General features: G+C 36.0%; 1 protein-coding gene across 4 annotated transcripts; it reads right to left on the bottom strand.

Annotated features, from left to right (window-relative positions):
* Nucleotides 1–1,023: 1,023 nt before the first annotated feature.
* On the bottom strand, nt 1,024–20,225 carry LOC144026601 (uncharacterized). Of its 4 annotated transcripts, XM_077533380.1 has the most exons (21): nt 19,702–19,792; nt 15,505–15,793; nt 15,258–15,361; nt 14,893–15,168; nt 14,658–14,751; nt 14,382–14,449; nt 14,195–14,260; nt 13,806–13,958; nt 13,594–13,659; nt 13,379–13,507; nt 13,154–13,207; nt 12,916–12,987; nt 12,528–12,599; nt 12,345–12,416; nt 11,956–12,027; nt 11,773–11,844; nt 11,421–11,492; nt 11,238–11,309; nt 10,813–10,884; nt 10,507–10,570; nt 1,024–1,445 (listed from the first exon to the last, which is right to left on the bottom strand). In XM_077533380.1, exons 2-21 carry the CDS (start codon nt 15,608–15,610, stop codon nt 1,429–1,431), a joined length of 1,773 nt encoding a protein of 590 aa, XP_077389506.1. In that variant the 5' UTR covers nt 15,611–15,793; nt 19,702–19,792; the 3' UTR covers nt 1,024–1,428. The 4 variants fall into 4 exon arrangements, with proteins under 4 accessions (XP_077389506.1, XP_077389503.1, XP_077389504.1 ...); XM_077533377.1 differs by lacking the exon at nt 19,702–19,792 and having other exon boundaries at nt 1,024–10,570; nt 15,505–15,779; XM_077533378.1 differs by lacking the exons at nt 12,916–12,987; nt 13,154–13,207; nt 13,379–13,507; ... (6 more) ...; nt 15,258–15,361; nt 15,505–15,793 and having other exon boundaries at nt 1,024–10,570; nt 19,690–20,225.
* Nucleotides 20,226–20,521: the final 296 nt, after the last annotated feature.

Here is a 20,521-nt window from a genome sequence, read left to right as displayed (position 1 = left end):
GTCCGCCTTTTTGATTTACTTTGGAATGTGTTGCCATTTTTTGGACCATTTCATAGGGGTCATATTTTAACAAACTCCTCCTACAGAGTTTATCCGATCATATTCAAACTTGGTGTGACTCATCTTAAGATGTTGAGGATGAAAAGTTATTGAAAGCTCTTTATTTCGTCGCACGCTGTTGTCGTGGCATGCACTTTTTGCAAAGGAAAAAAATCCCTCTTAATGAAGCATTCCCAGTTGTACGAAGTAGCTAGAGCTACAAAAATTTGTAGACATATGTAACAGCCCACAATGTACAAAAAAGTCTCTTGGTGCCATGTGCTAAACCCAACAGGAAGTCCCCCAGGGGCCGGGCATCACATTTTGAGCTAGAAAACTCCTCGTTAACGAAGCATTCCCGGTTGTACATTTCACCTAGCGCTATGATAATTTACAGGCATACATAAGAGCCCACGATGTACAAAAAAGTCTCTTGGAACCATGTGCTAAACCAAACAGGAAGTCCGCCATTTTGATTTATGATGGGATTTGTAGCCTTTTTTTGTGGCCTTTTTCAGGGGTCATATTTTAACTCCTCCTACAAAATTCATCCTACCGTCTTCTAACTTGGTGTGTTTCATCTTAAGATGTTTAAGATGCAAAGTTATGGAAAGTTTTTTGGAACTTTGCACAGGTCAGACCTGTCATGAACATGAATATTTTACAAATTCCTAGTGTAGTTTCCACTAAATTGCTCAACAGTACTTTTTACACATTTTATTAATGAAGCATTCCCTATTGCATGAATCACCTTCATTTGTGAAAATTGGAAGGCATACTTATGTGCACACAGATGCATGCATATTTTTTTAAATGATTAATTTCAGATATGTTATTGCTCAAATGTGATGTGACATGCCAACAATGATAGATTAAGTATTTCATACACTTGTCTATTTATATTTCTTAGTGAATAAATTATGGGAACATTGAAATCGATAAATCCAATCCGCAACCTTGGAGAATAGAAAACAAATTCTATCGTGAAGTTGTTAAGACATTTATTTAACTATAAACAAGTTGTGACATCCCCTGATCTAACCCTCCAACCGGGCAAGGAAAAACTCAAAAAAACCCATTTGGGGAAAAAGGGAGAAACCTTGAGAAGGGGCCACAGATGGAGAGAATCCCCCTTCCAGGATGACCAGGCTGCAATGGATGACACATGGACAACATTTCACAGATACAGTAGTATGGTGCTATACAATATTCGCTCAAAAACAACAGTCATTTTATTGAGATGAAGCGCTGTGACTCTTGCTCAGGCCCCGGTCTGGTGAGTCGATGTAGATTTCTCCATAATAATGCCTCTGGGGAAATGGTCCACCTCAGATCTTGTCCCGGTCCGTCAGTGCAGAATCCATACAGCAAAAACGTCACACTCTTTCATCACCGCCTAGCCCCGTCTCCAAGCAGGATGTGGCGGCGGGCAAAAGAGAGGACAAGCGGTAGTCAAACAGGCAAATATATGTTTTTCAAAAATGTATTAGAAGTTTGAAGTTGAGATATAAACAAAACGGTCTCTCGTTGACATGTCAACATTTATACACAGGTAGAACCTCCAATTTTCACAGGTAGTGTACATGAAACATCTTTCACAAAAGTATGATGTCAGTATCAGTCTCACAAGTCAATGCCATAATATAAATGTTGGTACGCAAAAAGTTATATTCACAGAATGACATCATTTGACATCATTTATTTTTCCATTTGTTTATTTTTTTTGTTTTTAAATGGGACAGAACATATTAATGAACATTTACAAATGTAAATATGTGTAAGATTTTAGCTGTTTTAGTAATTTGCATCCCTTGTCCCATCGGCAGGAAGGTCCCCAAAGTGGGGACAGGATAGAGTAAAAGCAATTAAAAGAGGAAAAAATAAAAGAATAATACATAAAATACTATTGCCATCACCATAAAATACTTAGTTGTATTACATTTCTATAACAAAAACAGGGCCAATCACACACTACTAAGGATTACATTACAGGCAGCTGGAAAACTGCTTTCATTCAATGTTATGTTAACAGATTTGCTTTACAAATAGCCATGTTCTCAAATACTTAGAAAATAATGATATATTTAGCAATTCTCGTATTGTACTTGGTATGTAGTTCCATGTTTGTGATGAGCGATAGAAGGTAGCTTGACCAAAAGCAGTTTTCCTGAGTGGCACTTTCCAGTCACCCCGAGAGCCAGCTCTGGTTGAGCTATTAGAGTCGCTCTGAACAAACTGTAATAATGGTGGTGGAGCTTTACCATGAAAAATTTTGTAAACAAGGACACAATCAGTATATTTTACAATGTTTTCCCAGTTAAAAGGCCATACTTTTTCAGGATATGACAATGATGATATGTTTTTTTGTTTTGTTTTTTTGTGAAGTACTTTTAGGGCTTGTTTATAGGGCTTGTTTAATTTTAAAAGTATTAGGATTCAGTTACCGGTAATTTGTTCTGGAACGACATCCCTATAGGTTGACACCTTTGTAAATCTGAGTATATAAAATATGTTAGTTTTTTGGATCATTATTCATACATTTATATGTAAAAGAACACACAAGCCCTTCGTGATCACTGAAATATGTTGGTACAACTATAGATTTTACATCATAAAATGGAGTTTTTACATACACATGATCAATTTGTGTACCTTTTTCTGTCGTGGGTTCTCCAACAAGCTGAGAATACCCTCTGTCTGTTACAAATTTGCAGATTGTGGATGATTTTAGAAGATCATCATTGAAATCTCCCATGACAGCTATTGTGTTACTTTGAGGATCTAGCCAATCAAGGAGCTTTCCTAGATTTTCTTTAAATAAAGACATGGGATATGATGGTGGTCGATAAATGACTGCTACTAATATATTGTAAGTAGCACATTTGTAAGCCCAGCATTCCAAGTTCACATTTGGTAGTTTGAGAATGTCATATTTCATATTGTGTGCAATATACATGCCAACACCACCGTGTTGTTGGTGTTGCAAACCAACCAAAGCAGGGTGGTTGCCATTGTATGCTAAAGCACGTGGTGCACTATGAAAATTGTAACCATCAAGTTTGACTGCTTCCATTGAAAAAACAGGTGGTAGCCAGGTTTCTATAACAGCAATACAGTTAAGCTGCAAATGCTGTGTGCACAATCCCAGATCAAAAACATGACACGGCAAATTTTGCACATTCATCATGAATAAAGAAAAAGTATGTGTGTTGAATTTGGATTTTGTTTCATTTTCTATCAGGAATTTAGGCATGCTCTGAATTGCATCCTTAATGTGATCTTTACAATACAGAGCTTTATCTTCTAAATCTTGAATAACTAATCCTGCCAAACTGGTAACACGACTTAAGGCCACATACGCCTGTCCTGCAGAAAAAACTTTTTTGAGGGACACTACTACATTGTCAACTGTAATTCCTTGTACTTTATGTATTGTACAAGCCCACGCAAGTTTAAGTGGAAACTGTCTGCGCAACCCTCCTTGTTTTGTGGCCCTTTCTTCCTCTGGCTCAATCGCAGTGGCACCCATTGAAATAAATGGATTGGAACCTGCAGATTGTTTCCTACTTTGGGCACCGATTTGATTATCATCAAATTTCACATACACTTTTTGAGGAAACTTATTATTTTGATAAGTAACAATATGTCTTACTGTACCACATACACCATTAACCAGACCATCCATAACATCAACATTCTTACACAACATAACCCGTGCATCTTTTCCCAACAACAATTTTTCTGCCAAACATGCATCATGTGCTTTAGCGTGATGTCCACTTTTTAACTCTAGTTTTCCTGTTTTTTTATTAGTGACAAAGTCCTGAGCATCTATCTCAATATATTCTGGACAAGTCTTAAATAGCTGTTGAATGTTGTGTTCATTTACTTGTTTATTAGTAGGAAATATGTGCAATGCTGAGCTGACTTCGCCAGTTTCACAACTTTTTAGAGTTTCTATGTCAGTTTTTAACATTGGGGTGCCTTTGGAACGAGTTCGTATTCTATTCAGCAACTCTGCAAAAACATGGTCTTTTTGCCTAACTATATCTTTCAATTCCACAAGTCTAAATCGATTAGACCACAAGTTAAAGCCAACATCATCTACATATAGGGGTTTCCCTTTTACCGGAGGCAATTGGAAAAAATCTCCAACAGCAATTACACTTACTTTACCAAAGGGGTGAACATCACCAGTTTGTTTAATTTGTCTTAACCTACCATGAATATATGATAACATTTTGTGATCAACCATAGATATTTCATCTATTATGAGAATTTGCAAATCACTATATTTAGCACGCAATGAATTAAGCTTTTCCTCACCCAATGGTGTGTAAGGTAAGCGACAATCTTTGCTTATGCTAAATGTATGATGAATAGTTGATGCATGCAAATTGTATGCAGCAATTCCTGTTGGAGCAGTTATCAAAACACAAACATTGTCAGGATGGCGGCAGACTGTTGACAACAGTCTTGTTGCTTCATATTGAATAGCTTTTATTAAATGGGTTTTTCCTGTCCCGGCACCACCTGTAATGAATACATGCAATGGATCGGGATTTTTCCCTGCTAACTTTTGTAAACACCACTGTCGTATTTGATAGAAAACAGACAATTGTGTCTTATTGAGAGATCTAATTAAAGCCAAGCCATCACTTCTGCTCATTATGTTATTTCTCTTTTCCAAATGTGCTATTTTTTGGTTACCTACAGCTAAATCCGGAATATTTTCTACTTCTTCTACTATCTGGTCTTTGTTTTTCCGTTCCTCCTCACATTGTAATCGTTCTAGCTCTTGCTCGGGGAACAGATCACACCAAGCATTTTCTAAAATGCCATCTGAATCAATCATATTCTGGATGGCTTCCAATTCATTTGCTTCTTTTTCAAATTTACTTCTGTTCAAATCAACAACCGACTTCACTGAATGTTTTGAACCATCATTAAATCTCACATGACCATTTTTGTAAAACTGTTCAAATAATTCGCAGTTGGGAGGTTTTAGCTGTGTATCTACCCGATATGGCAAAAACAATTGCATCCTACTTTGGTAAAACAATTCTGAATTTTTACTTTCAGAAAAGCGCATGTATCGAACTACTGCAGGTTTTGTTCGTGTTCTTTTTGCGATGAAACCGCAATCATTATTCAGTGTAATCCGATTTTGGCATTTCTCATTCTTACTCAAAACACGATATTCTGATGCAAATGTGGCCATACACATATCATTAAAAGTGGCATCATTGGGTCTATTTTTATACCGTTCTACTGTACTGGTCATCCACATGTCTTCCGTGGTAAGATTTTGTGATGCCGCCTTTTGCCGTAACACATTTAAAGGCAAACTTAGTTTCACTTGATTGTCCCCTGTTGGTACAAAGACAACTTTCCTTGAGCATTCCTTCAGATGCATATTTGTTAACCGATAGACTGCCTCTTGAGCAGAGACCTCTCTGTTCTGTAGATAAACACTACCGAGATTTTTTAATGCAGCCTTTGCAGAAACATTTCCATCTTTTGCGGCTTCACTTTGAGCATTTCTTAACAGTAATCCCATTTCCCTTTCTGACTTTGAAATATAAGAAATTATGTACACTATGCATGCATATGCATCAATAACGTATTGTATGTCCATGTTTGCATTCCAACATTTTAGCAGTGACTTATTGTACGGATTTACCCAAACCGCTTTAACGTCCCTTTTCAAAACAACATGTGTATTTCGACTAAAGCGTTGATATGCATCCTCAAACGTTTCTTGATTTATGCCGAGGCTTTCAAACAAATGTTCCACAGAGTCGAAGCTCGCGTTTTTATCTGAAAGAGCAGTCTTTACTGCTGTCATAATTTCTGCTGCTCTGATAGATTCTTGCTGTTCCTCATTTTTACATGCACATTTTGCTAAAGCATCTTTATCTACCTTACATTTGCATTGTTTTTTGTCATTTTCATCAGTTTTCTTACGACTAATAAATGTCCTACTGGATGCTGGCCTGGGATAATTGAAACGACAAACTGTGTTTTTCTTTTTACATGATTTGGTATGTTGCTTTGAATGCTCCTGTACAGACGTGACTATGTCTAATAATGCCTCATCTTCTGAAGGTAATTCACATGTTACATATTTATCGATAAATTCACATACTTCATCATCTGTGTTTTTGTCAATCAGTGGAGCATTGAAAATCCAAAAAAAGCAGTGAGTATGAGGTGAACCACGCTGCTGAAATTCCACCCTGTGAAAGTAATCCAGGATTTTACCAATTGGATGTAAATCAGACATAAGCACCTCGCGCAAAAAGATATGCCAGCGAAAATCAAAATATCGTGCAGCAGCTACGGGATTGTGACGAAGCAGTTCACATTTGTCTGCCCATTCTAACTCTTCTGCTGTCTGTGTTCTACCGTTATTTTTTAATATACTGTTCAGAAGGGTTTTCCACCGAATGTCAGCCGAAGAAAATGAACAAAACCAGGTAGGAACACCAAGCTGACGAACACAGGCAATCAGGTCTCGTTGTACTCCCTGCCAAAAAGCTGGGGTACCTCTTATAGGTTTAAGGAAACGATAACCTTCATCAAACTTTAATAAATCCCTCAATGATTCTTCATTTTTTAACATATCTTTGCTCAGCTTTTTAAATGTTTGACCTTTGTTTCCTTTGCGTAATGCAATGGATACATTTGAGATAACCTGCTCTATCTCAGACATGTACTGAGCAAAAAATATATATTCAACATTTTGTGCAAACCTTCCATCAGCATGTACAATTCTGTTGTTGAAATAACGTGCCAAAGTAAGTCGATATTGCCTACTATCGTGGTATGTATTTCGTCCCTGTGGAAATAAGACTGGGAAGCATTTGGCTTCATTTGTATGATCAGAAAGCAATTTCACAGGATTATTGCCTTCTGCTGGTGCCAAATTTAAAACATCATCAAAGTACTGATCGAGCGCTTCCTGGCCAATATCAACAGGCATTAAACAGGTGTCTTGAAACATACAATGTTGTTGTCTATCATGCAAAAGGTCGTCTTCAACATTTGAGTTTTCACCACTTTCAACATTATTGATATTTTCTACAACTTCACCTTGTTCCCTACAAAACTCATTTATCCAGGTTTCGTTAAAATTAACATCTTTATAATGCACATTTGTTTGTTTTAAAATTTGTAATGCTTGTCTTATGCGCATCGTATCAACAAATTGGTATTCATAATAACCTTTATATGTTAATTTTCGCTTCAGTTTTACAGCCAATAAAGACCCTTCCATATTTGAACGAGGCAGCAAATTGTTTGTTTGCACAATATTTGCTGGAACACACGTCACTGGTCCATGTACTCCATTTTGCCCACCTTTAGGTAAAGCTAACATTTTCATAAATGGTATATGTAAGGCAATCAAATGTTGTTCCAAGCTATTCAAACATGCCAAGTCAGGTGGAATGGGTTGGACTGTCAAATTGTTAATTACGCATTCAGGAGGTATTTCGCCTTTAATAATCTTACCATTGCAGGTGAAGCAAATCCACAGCTGGCCTCTAGCTGACTGTAATGCCCTACATGGTACTACACAGTCCACACTACATTTGTGCAAATATTTTTCTGTTACACATTTTTCTGCTATTGCAGCTACTATTTTATTTTTCTTGTAATTATCGGTTTTATAAAATAAAACCTGGCGTCTAAATAACAATCTATGGCAGACGCTACACACAAATTCCGGCCCATTTTTCACTTTATCCCAAAAATTTTTCATAATGAAATCTATCTGTGTTGACTTCTCTTTAATTTTTTGCATCCTACATCTGGTAGCTGCCTTAACTTTTTTCTTGTGATCGGGATTACTATCATACTTACATTTACTTCGAAGTTTAACGCTTTTCCTGTGCAACACGTTATGCCAATAATTTATTGTGCTCATTTCTTTCACTTTTTCCTTGTGCAATTCATTTTGCCGATATTTCTTTATACTCATTTCTTTCACTTTTTCCTTATGCAATTCATTTAGCCGATATTTCTTTATACTCATTTCTTTCACTTTTTCCTTATGCAATTCATTTTGCCGATATTTCTTTATACTCATTTCTTTCACTTTTTCCTTATGCAATTCATTTTGCCGATATTTCTTTATACTCATTTCTTTCACTTTTTCCCTATGTGTTTCATCTTGCCCATATTTATTTGCACTCATTTCTTTCATTTTTTTTCTATGCGGTTCGTTTTGCCAATATTTTTTTATACTCATGTCTTTGACTTTTTCTCTATGCACTGTGTTTTCACAATATTTCTTTACACTCAATTCTTGCACTTTTTCCCTTAGAAAAGGATTTTCCCAATATTTTTTTCTACTTTTGTCCCTAAGTTTGTCCCGATGCAATGCATTTAGGTGATATTTCGCAACACGCATTTCCTTTAGTTTATTTCTATGCGATACGTTGTCTTGATAATTAGTTTTCTTTTGATATCTATATTTCTGTATCAAATACTTTGAAATAAAACTATTACTCTTTGAATATTTTGTTTGCGCTATACCATCATCCTCAATATTCACTATTTCTTTCTTAATACTTAGTGTTCTGGTTAGATTCAAATTGTCAGTGTTGTTTACACTTTTAACACTTACTTGTTGTATACATGAACCTTGAACTATATTTTGCCTTCTTAAATTATATGCTTCGAAGTTGGCCAGATAGGCTTTACACAATCCATAACACTTCTGCAGTTCTGGATGATACACACAAATAACAGTTTCATAATGATTACCATTGCTATTTTCTAGGTAAATTCCCTCTTTTGCTTTTGAACTATATTCTAACCACTTACCATCATAATATATAAATATATTGACTCCTAAACAATCTGCTGTTGCTTGAATTTCCACTTCAGTAGCCCAACTGCCAACATTTCGCATTTTTGATTTTTTTATATACTCATCCACTGAAGAGTACTCACTCCTTAAAAATGTTTCATACACAACTGCATTTGATTCCATTTGTTTTACAACAGCTAGTCTGATTTTTCTGTGGTTCTTTTGTGAACCACACACAGCTTGAGATACTGCTCGAAAGAAACAGTTCCCATCACCTATTATTTTCTCTTTCTGGCATGGAAGCCCTAGTAAACCACCATTTGCAGACTCCTCTACAACAAGTTTCTCTAAATCCCATTTAAATCGTGTACATAAATCTTGGACAACTTGTTTACCAATAGGTTTAAATTGCATCTTTTTATGAGTCACATTGCCCATTATCTGCACATCAGCATTAAGTGCAGTAGCGTCACAACTTTGCATTGTCCTTGAAACGCTACTTCTCAATGACATCTTACATTGCTGTGATACAGTAGAATCCTGTGTAGTAATTTTTACATCCTTTACAGAGGGTTTAGCTTGTTGACCCACTGAACATTGAGCCATTGCTTGTAGTGTGTCTCCCTTATGAAAACCATTCAAGCTTCTGTCATCATAACGCTCTAAAGCATGACTTGAAGCTCCAAATGACACTGGTTGGGAATGTACTTTTTCTGCCTCGGTGTACGCATGGAGCTCAAATATTGTGCTGTTATTATCCAAACCTAAATTACGTGTAACTTCAGCCAGGGAATCCAATACAATCATGCCAACACCCTTTACAGAGTGTTCATATGAACTTGTCTGTGTCCGCACAACATGAAAACCTGAAAACTCAAAAAACGTTTGCCCTCTACATGTCTTTTTTGTCAAATTACATATATGATCATAAACATCTTGAAGACAATTAAAGTAAACTATAACACTTTTACCATCACCATCTGGCATTCCACTAGCACTGCGAGCATGGGAATCAAATACTGCATACTGTCCATTTTTGCAAATGATTGCACATGTATAACAACCCATGGTCAGCAAACATAAATCAACTTGATCATGTATCTTTTGCAATCCTTTTAAAATAGTAACGTCTTGACATTCCACAATAATTGTTTTATCGACCATCGGTATAAATCCAGACACCACATCTATTTCCTTAAACTCAAACAGCGTTCCTTCAAAAACCAGCTGCTTTGGCAAGTCTGGCACCATTAAATAGTTATGTGAGCTACTGAACTTGTCACTATTCTTCAATAATGTATACAAACGATCACCTAAAACAAGAAGTTTGTCTAAATCTTCTGAACACCATGAAAACGCACTACTAGCTGTGTGATTTGCTAGACCCACATACGCTATAGCCATACACTGCTTACCTGGATGGTTCAACCGACTGTCTCCTTGATGAAAAGACCCATTCACACTTCTGCATTGACACTCTAGAGCATCACTTGGAGCTCCGAATGATATTGAATGAACATTAATACTGGAGCTGTCAGTATGTGCATAACTGTCATATGCTGTGTTCATATCAGTCAAGAATGAATTACATGTAACATCACCTTCTAAAACATAACACATAGATGTATTTGCATTACCAATGGTCTTACTTTGTATACGCTTGGGACTGATCTTGGCTGCATGCTCCATGCGAGAAGTCCTCTCCCTCGGCAACTATAGGTATATGACAAAAAAATACATTTTAACAAACGATTCATTTAATAATTTAACATTACACAACATCACGGAACATGCATAGCATACACGTGGCAGAAAATGGTTACATATGTTATCTATATTTTTACAACTTCAACATTCGCCCAGATGAATGGCAACATCTTCAACAACAAACTACATCACTACATAGAAAACAATGTACTTTTATGGAACTTGTCATTTTAATGCAGAACACCAACCTCCTCCTGCACAGCGTCTTTCACAACACTGGAACAAGACAAACTTGCATCCACCACTGGTCTTTGTGTTACCTATTAAACAAAAAACAAAACAAAACAAAAGTAATCCATACTTGCTATGTGAACGTATACAACAGCAACAAGGGTAGGCGATGAAATGATGTTGCATGCTCCAACAATCCATCCAACAAACAACTCTATGTTTTCATGGTTATATATATATTACTTATGCATACTTAAGCAACATTACAAAATTCACTTCTTTCACCCTCATTAGTTTACTTGATTTATACATAAATTTCCAATATTGCTAAAGCTTAAACAATGTGCTAAATCAATAACATAAATAACAACAACCATGCATCACTAATAAGCACTTATCATAATTTTCTTTCTTTTCTGAAATTGTAAAGCAAGAAACAAACCTCTTGCTGCACAACCTCTTCCACAACACTGGAAAAACAAAGACTGGCATCCACCACCATCCTTTGTGTTGCCTGCAAAACAACAACTACAAATTAACTTATATCATTTATATAACAATTGTCTCTCATTGCTACAAAACATGTTCTCTTCTTTAAGGTGACTTTCTAAAGCAGGCCACAAACCTCCTCCTGCACAACCTTTTCCACACCACTGGAACAAGACAAACTTGCATCCACCAACGGCCTTGGTGTTGCCTATTAAACACAATAACAAAAGTAATACATACTTTGAATGTATACAACAGCAAAAAGGTTACGACTGTGTGTTTTTGTTGTTGTTTTACTATTACTTGCCCATTACAAAGTACACTTAATTCCTCCTCACTAGTCTGCTTGATTATACATAAATTACCAGTATTGTTAATGCTTAAACAATGTGTTAGATCAATAACATAAATAACAACAACCATACATCACTAATAAGCACTTATCATAATTTTCTCTCTTTTCTGAAATTCTAAAGCAAGAAACAAACCTCTTGCTGCACAACCTCTTCCACAAAACTGGAAGAACAAAGACTGGCATCCACCACCATCCTTTGTGTTGCCTGCAAAACAACAACTACAAATGAACTTATATCATTTATATAACAATAGTCACTCATTGCTACAAAACATGTTCTCTTTTTTAAGGTGACATTCTAAAGCAGGCCACAAACCTCCTCCTGCACAGCCTTTTCCACACCACTGGAACAAGACAAACTTGCATCCACCAACGGCCTTGGTGTTGCCTATTAAACACAATAACAAAAGTAATACCTACTTAGAATGTATACAACAGCAAAAAGGTTAGATAATGAAATGATGTTGCATACTCCACTGAGCCAACAAACTACTGTGTATGTTTTTTTTTTTTTATTGTTTTACTATTACTTGCACATTACAAAGTACACTTAATTCCTCCTCACTAGTCTACTTGATTATACATAATTACCAATATTGTTCATTCTTAAACAATGTGCTAGATCAATAACATAAATAACAACAACCATACATCACTAATAAACACTTATCTCTCTTCTCTGAAATTCTAAAACAAGAAACAAACCTCTTGCTGCACAACCTCTTCCACAAAACTGGAAGAACAGAGACTGGCATCCACCACCATCCTTTGTGTTGCCTGCAAAACAACAACTACAAATGAACTTATATCATTTATATAACAATAGTCACTCATTGCTACAAAACATGTTCTCTTTTTTAAGGTGGCATTCTAAAGCAGGCCACAAACCTCCTCCTGCACAGCCTTTTCCACACCACTGGAACAAGACAAACTTGCATCCACCAACGCCCTTGGTGTTGCCTATTAAACACAATAACAAAAGTAATACCTACTTAGAATGTATACAACAGCAAAAAGGTTAGATAATGAAATGATGTTACATACTCCACTGAGCCAACAAACTACTGTGTATGTTTTTTTTTTAATTGTTTTACTATTACTTGCACATTACAAAGTACACTTAATTCCTCCTCACTAGTCTACTTGATTATACATAAATTACATATATTGTTCATTCTTAAACAATGTGCTAGATCAATAACATAAATAACAACAACCATACATCACTAATAAACACTTATCTCTCTTTTCTGAAATTCTAAAGCAATAAACTAACCTCTTGCTGCACAACCTCTTCCACAACACTGGAAGAACAAAGACTGGCATCCACCACCATCCTTTGTAATGCCTGCAAAACAACAACTACAAATGTACTTATTTATATTACAATAACTATTGTTACTCATTGCTATAAAACATTTTATTCTCCCCTTCTCAAACTGAATAACAGCAATTATAAACTAGTCTAATATTTACATTACTCCCCAATAAAAAATACAAATAAAAACACAAACCTGTGACTTTGTCCTTTTGAAAACAACTCTCTGTTGATATCTCACATTTGATTTCTAATGAAAGACAAAAAATATATATATTTATATATTCCACACATGCAGATTACAGCTTCTTTAGACAATTATACACAATTTAAATGTTATCAATCAAGAAGAATGTGTCACATAAATGACTGGACTCACTTAATGACAACACCTGAACCATGAAATTTACATGAAAATTACCTTTTTGTCTCTTGGAGCAGCCTTCACAGGGCTGGACAGATCTGATGGTTTTATCTTATCCATCGCACCCAACATTTCACTGCTGAACCAAACTGGGGTTAGAGGAATAAAACATTCCTTTAGCACAACCTGTGAAATACACATTTTGAAAATATGTTACTGAATGCATCTTGTCTATAACAAATACACTATATAATTATTCTAAACAAACTAACGTTAGGCTGAATTTTCCTCTTTTTGGGAACCCCATCACAGGATTGTTCAAGTCCTGCTTGCGTCCTCTGCAATGACAGACATCATCATTTTTATTTATCAACCTATACTGACCTTTACTTTGCTCAACTTTGGAGAATCTAATGTAAAACAAATATATCACAACACTAAAAACTACAACAACAACCAAGCTATTACAATATGCAACCATTACCTTCCTGCCTGGTCCAACAACAATCCACTCAAATGGGTTCAATCGACGAAGAACCAAAGTCTCACCCTTAACCACAATTTTTGGAATAGTTTTAACCGCTGGTGGCCTCGATGCTACTTGTATCTCCAACTTAGGTGTTTGGAGGTCAAGTTGCTGATAATAAAAAAAACAAAACAAATAACATGAAGATAAATATTTATGTTACTTATATATCACTCATATTTGCCTAAATCATGATTCACAAACAGCATTATATAAAATACATATCTAAATACATATATACTGCATTCAGAAAAATGTACATATTTCCATACAACTACACAATTTAAGCACATTACAAACGTAATACAAAACTACAATGAAACAAATTACAGTATAAAATGGCTAACCTGATGAACACCATCACACATCAACTGCACAAGAATACTCATCCCATGATCATCACTCAAGTGCACCTGCAAAAATAAGTAACAATTTTATAACACTACTAACCTATTTTATTCCAGTACTACCATACAAATCTAATCAATGTGTATATCCAATGATTCTGAATTATTATACCATAATGGAACTTACACCATCTTTACTCCACAGCTTCAAGTTCTTCAAAGGGAAGAACGCTGCAGTAGACATGTACTTGACCCCTTAAAAAGACATTGGGAGAGAACATCCTTCATTATGATTTTCTCCTATAGTCATCAATAATTTTATATCTATGTTTATTACCTATTAAAGTCTTTTTACATTCACAGTTTATATTCTGTAGGATGCACAGTTTACAGTGTAACAAAAACGCACACCATATGATAAAACATGTAAGACCTAACTGAATGTCATTATCTAGTAACTCACCCATACGTGCTGACACACGATGAAACTCCTGACGCAAGTAATCCTGCTGAGTCACATCCACGGTTAGACGTGGAGGAAAGTCCAAGACAAACACCTATTCAAAACAAGCAGCGTTTATAACTTACGTTTGTACTATTTTACCCATGAAAATATTTCCACATCACACTGCAATCGTGTATACTATACACCTCATAATAGTATTACAAATCTATTAATAAACATAATATACATGTACCTTATTAGGCCAGCGACCACAGACATTACCAAGGAGTCTGCAGAAATCTGCTCCTGCCTCGTCAGGGGTGCGGCTGGATGTCAGGTTATTGCTAGGAGCCAAAAGACAAACCACGTCTGGAGTTCTAGGCACAACAGCATGCTGCACCTCAGTAGTCAACTCGGTTGCACAAGCTCCGGGTGTCGACATGACGCCAAAGGAAAAAAAATCCTTTGGCATCTCCACAAAACCATCTGCGATGCTCCGTAGGTGCGAGTCTCCAATGAGCAAGACAAACTATATGACATAATGTACAGTATTTAATTTAGCACAATCAGTATCCATTGCACTTTTTTCTTAAATGTAGCACTAGAAACCATGTATACCTTCTTGTTTGAACACTCAGAGGGTATGACCAACTTGTGGCTTCGACCAGTAACGCAAGAAATTGGCCATTCTTGCACTTTGTGACGGCCACCAGTACCACCACCTATTAGCACATACAGAAATAATCATTATTGAATTACATTTCATGACAACAAAGGAAATAAAACACTGTTTAAATTTTTCTCCGCAATAATTCATCGGACGTCTTCGTGCTTAAAATATTACATACAAATGGTAGCTACTTACGTGCGCAAGTTGCATGAAATGGTTGCTGAACATCACCAAGTCGAAGACGTTCAGTCATCCTCCTCTTGGCTGCCTCCGAACGATGATAGCCTTTCCCCCGAGGCATCTGAGAAGCTAACAATCTACACTCCTACTACAATAAATATTTAATATACAATTACCTGTTACTACTAACTAAATAAATAAAAAAATAAAAACATACATAAATAAATAAATAAAAACACTCTAGAGGATACTCCAACAGCTGAAATAACGTTTGTGGAAATCTTGCTGTCTGTGCTCTCTGAATCTGCTGACGCAAAACCAGTGAAGAACAACAAGAGGAAGTCTCTTTCAGTGACAGTGGTTTAAATGTAGCCGCCCTTGAAAGAGTCTGACTTTTGACCAATAAGAACAGAAGGGGCGGGCAAAATATGATACTTCTATGAAATTTAAACATCAACACTGTTACACAATGAAATTTAAACATCAACACTTTTATACTACTACTTTTATGTTTTGTAAGCTATGTGCATTCTGTTTGTTTCCTATTGCCTTTGCTAATGATTACAATTCCCTCACATGTACAAGCAAAGTTTAGATAATTTTTAGCACTCCAATTTCACAATTAACAGCATTTCTTTTACTTACTATGGATACTTGTAATGCTAACTGATAGTATGTAGAAAATATTGCTTTTTTATCTATCAACATCTATATCCATACATTCCTGTGTTTTCTTGTCAATAAATTAAAGATACTGATGTTTCAAATGCTACTTAGAAAATTGTATTATATATCATAACATGTCACTATCAATACTTTCATTGTAGCACACAACATAGATACAATTATTATTCTTACTAACAGTCACTCACCACTTGTGATCATGCTTTTTTATCAACTTTTATTAGCTCAGTGGCCACATGAAGGACAATATACTCTATAACTAAGTTGGCTGGACTGATAACATCATGGTATATAGCTTAAATACAATCGGCATCAGTTATAGACAGATTTTTGCTATTTGTAGAACTACCCTAAATAGCAAGGCTCAACTGTAAATACATTTTTGCTAAGAATAACTCACATGCAAATGGAAAGTGGCAACACTGTCCATATGAGTTCCCAGCGTGTTATATCTACCTGTCTTTCATATATATATTATTTCTAGAATGTACTGTGTGACACAATTAATGAAGTTATTGGACATTATTTCACACCATATTGTGTTTGTGTTACCAATAGCTGAATGAGTGTCATATTCAGCACATTTATGTTTGTCTTTTCCCCCCCCCCAACAATCCATAACTTTAGCTTGTGTGTCAAATAATAACATGCTGATCCATTCCGTGTTCTAATTGATTGGTCACCTAAAAACTACTTTTGAAATTACACATTTCTTTTTTTTGATTTTGGCCATCTGATTAATTGGTAAGACATTACTCATATTATTATTATTTTTTTGTACCTTACAAGATTATCTCTTGTGCCACATTAAACCCCTTTGCGGGCCTGAGCCAAACCACGGTCCATACTTTTGATACCACTGCTTTATTTCAATGGTCAAGTACTTCATAACCACACCTACTTATGCTTGTACTTGCATATATAGTAGACAACAAAGAGCTCTTTCAACAAAGAACATTTCCATCTACAAAGTCATACAAGGTAAGCACTCTGTAAATTCTGCCATCACTACACTTCAATTCCTACATTATCACTTCAAATACCAACAATGGTTAATACAGCTACAAATTTCTTGTATGTTTATGAAATATGACACTGTATTTATTTCTACTCCTTTGCTTTTCTACAGAACATGGACAAATCACCGAGCAAATTCTCTTCTGATAAAGACCCTCTAATCATCTCCATACGCAAAGATTGCCAACTTTTTTCCGTAAGTATACAATAAATAAACTAAACAGGACTACTTTCTCAATCATATACAGTATGCCATACATATATGTATTAAGTTCTCATTTTTTGACAGGTTTGTTAAAGGCACCTTTTGTGTGTTTTTCTGTTTGTAATGTTTCTCCACGAGCACGTCTAGCCATTGATATCATGTAGAACACATACGCTAACCTTTTAGAGACAATTTAAGCTTACTTGCACAGTAGCCACTATCTTAACCACTTAATTCACATGTCTAATTGACAACTTATTACTTGTAGTGAAATGGTACTTTGTGCGTCTTATGCATTTTCCTGAAGACTGCTTTTCAACTCTTTCCTTAAAACCAATACATGCAGTACTGTTATACTGTATCAATATATATGTCCGTGTGTATATATTTGTATATTCTTTCAAATAAACTCGTTTTGTTTTTTTTTGTTTTTGTTTTTTTAAATAAACTCGTTTTGACACACACCACCATTGAGTAACATGCAACACGACCACAACGTTTTGCACCAACACGTTACCTCTGCTATTTAGAATCATGGAATCTAACATGACTGATTTTCATTGAATGCTTTGTCATTACAGTATGCATGCATTGATCATGCTTTCAGTCGCAACGACTTATACCAGCGCAGCCTTGATCTTCATTCCCAAATGATGAACCAACTAGTCCATGTGACTCGAGTCAATCGAGCACTTGAAAAACAGATAGACTTCAAAACCAAGCGTGTGAAAGAACTCGAGACTGCATTGGATATAAAGGATGCATGTGATGCATTTGTCCGTGATGGTAAGCTATATGACATGGAAGACACACAAACACTAACACAGCAAGCATCCCCATCCTACACTTTGTGTATAATGAATGACATGTTTGACAATGGACATTTTTACTTTTTTTTTGTTAATGCACGTTCCTTTTTTTCTGTTAGGAATATCTTGAAGGTAACATTGGACTGTTAACTGAAACACTGACTGATTATTGAGCCGCAATTTCTCAATGTATATAATGTGAATACATACTACACTTGATTACTTTCTAATGTGACTGATATCATGTAGCTGTGCTGTGATCTTGCCCTCTTTCATCCACTGATAACCACTTCAAAGTTCTTTTTTTTTTTTTTTGTATCTTCTCAAAACAACTGACATATTCATGGAAAAGATTTAAATTCTATCATTATTAATTACTATTATTATGTTTATGTCTTTGCCCCTGATTCTGATGTTTCTAGACCATAGATTTTTTTAGATTTTTTTTTGGGACATACTGTGACTTGACCTTTACAATACTAATTTTTACTAAGAAGAAATCAATCACACACCACAATATTTTATACTTATCCTGCATGTATCTGGACACACCATGCCAAATTTTACACTTACATAACCATTTATGTACTTGTTGTATCCTTACTTTTATTCATCATTTCATCACACAATCCTAAAACATTGCTTTTTGACCCTGAGGATTCAACTATACCCTTTTTGCGTGTCTTATTACTTTACTGATCCAAGCTATATTATTTATTAACGGGCAAAAACTATGAATATACGATCACCGTCAAATATTACGTCTGTAATATCCATATACAGTGCATTACATAATATCCTTTTGTATTAAGACACTACCATGCTACAAATATGCACACGACTGTTCTGTAAACTACACCTTAGACAACCACACTTCAAAGATCTAACATGATTCTTCATTCTTTTTTGTTCTACAGATGTATCAAATGCTGCCACACAGACAGAAGAAGCCACTGAGGACATGCACGAAGACGATGATCACAATATAACAGGACAGGTTAACCCCCCTGAAGTTTTAGCCCGCAGGTCAAAGCGTCCTAAGACTAATTCATCCATGGAGGTTACATTATCCTAAGACAGACTATGTGCTAACCCTAACTCTTTGACCCCAAGGGATTCATCTGTCCCAGAAAACTTTTACACTCAAGAGTTTATCTGTCCTAGGACGCTGTTAACCCCTGGTTAAAGTGTTGGCAAGGTTATTTAATCTGTCCTGTTACAACAGCTATACATAAACAGCTGCATTCCTCTCCTGTTCCATCTCTCGCACTTCTTTCATCTCTTTTTCTCCTCTACTTATACCTATGCTTGCTCATGTGCTTTTTTTCCCCTTTAGATGATGTCATTGGTTAGCCTGCTTCAAAGCTACATTTTTTATTATTATGTGACTGCTGCAAAGCAGTCACATATTACTATCCAGGAAAACGGCGTTTATTATTTTTTTTTATTATTCCACCGATTTTTCAGAAAGAATGCGGGTCGTACCGTTGAACGTACCGGCACAAATGAGGTGTCAAAAGATGCGTCTCGATCTGACTCGGCGGGGAACCATTTTTTTTCGGAATTTTGAGTTACCATGGCGACGCAATTCCCCTAAAACCCCCCCAAAAAGTCCCATAGGAATGAATGGAGAAGGGGAAAAAACCTCCACAAATGTAACACCTTTTTCGAAGCCACGCTGCGCGCACATACATTGACCGACCGAGACGATTTTTAGCTCATTTTGTTGCAATTTTTCCCATCTTTAGCTCTGTGTTGAAATTTTTTTTAAGAAATGTAAGCGCTCCCTCCTGTGCGGGTTCAAAGACAGGGTGTGAAATGAAGAAAAAGAGGCTCTTTACATTAGTGTGTATTGCGTTTGCTAGAGTGGAGCAATCAGCGCTAGAGTGGAGAGACAAAAAAAATTCTTTCGAAAAATTTCACTTCAACTCGTCACCGTGGCCACAATATTTGCTCAGTAAACATCACATTTGGATATTTTGTAGTCACAAGGGTCTTCTTTCTGACAAACCCACTTTTGTGCGGCTAAGGTGTCATTTAGTACCTTTTATTTGACTTGAAGCGAGGGGAAGTCGCACTTTTTCGCCCATTGAGCCCCATGTTATTTTCGCCGCCTTTTTTTGTCATTTTTTTAAAAAGTCACACGTTTTCAACCTGCTCTAATTTGGTCATTTTTTATCCGATTTAAAAAATGAGAACATGCTTGCGTTCCCCAAAGCCTTGCCGTTCTAACGGGGCATTTCTGAAATCTGTATCTTAAACCGTTCAGTCGTGAGAGCCTTTTGTTCGAGGTGTGCGCTTTCTCATAGAACTCAAT

The sequence above is a fragment of the Festucalex cinctus genome, chromosome 10 (genome assembly GCF_051991245.1).
Source record: "Festucalex cinctus isolate MCC-2025b chromosome 10, RoL_Fcin_1.0, whole genome shotgun sequence".
Taxonomy (NCBI): Eukaryota; Metazoa; Chordata; class Actinopteri; order Syngnathiformes; family Syngnathidae; genus Festucalex; species Festucalex cinctus.
This window is presented reverse-complemented; position numbering and strand designations above follow the sequence as displayed.

What these genes read in the sequence shown, in the direction of transcription:
- LOC144026601 (XM_077533377.1), bottom strand. Translation starts at nt 15,610, where the DNA reads ATGCCTCGGGGGAAAGGCTATCATCGTTCGGAGGCAGCCAAGAGGAGG. An exon ending in TTGTTGGACCAGGCAGGAAG is followed by an intron (nt 13,660 to 13,805) that starts GTAATGGTTGCA and finishes CTGTCATTGCAG; the next exon opens with AGGACGCAAGCAGGACTTGA. An exon ending in AAAAGGCTGTGCAGGAGGAG is followed by an intron (nt 11,845 to 11,955) that starts GTTTGTGGCCTG and finishes GTTGTTTTGCAG; the next exon opens with GCAACACAAAGGATGGTGGT.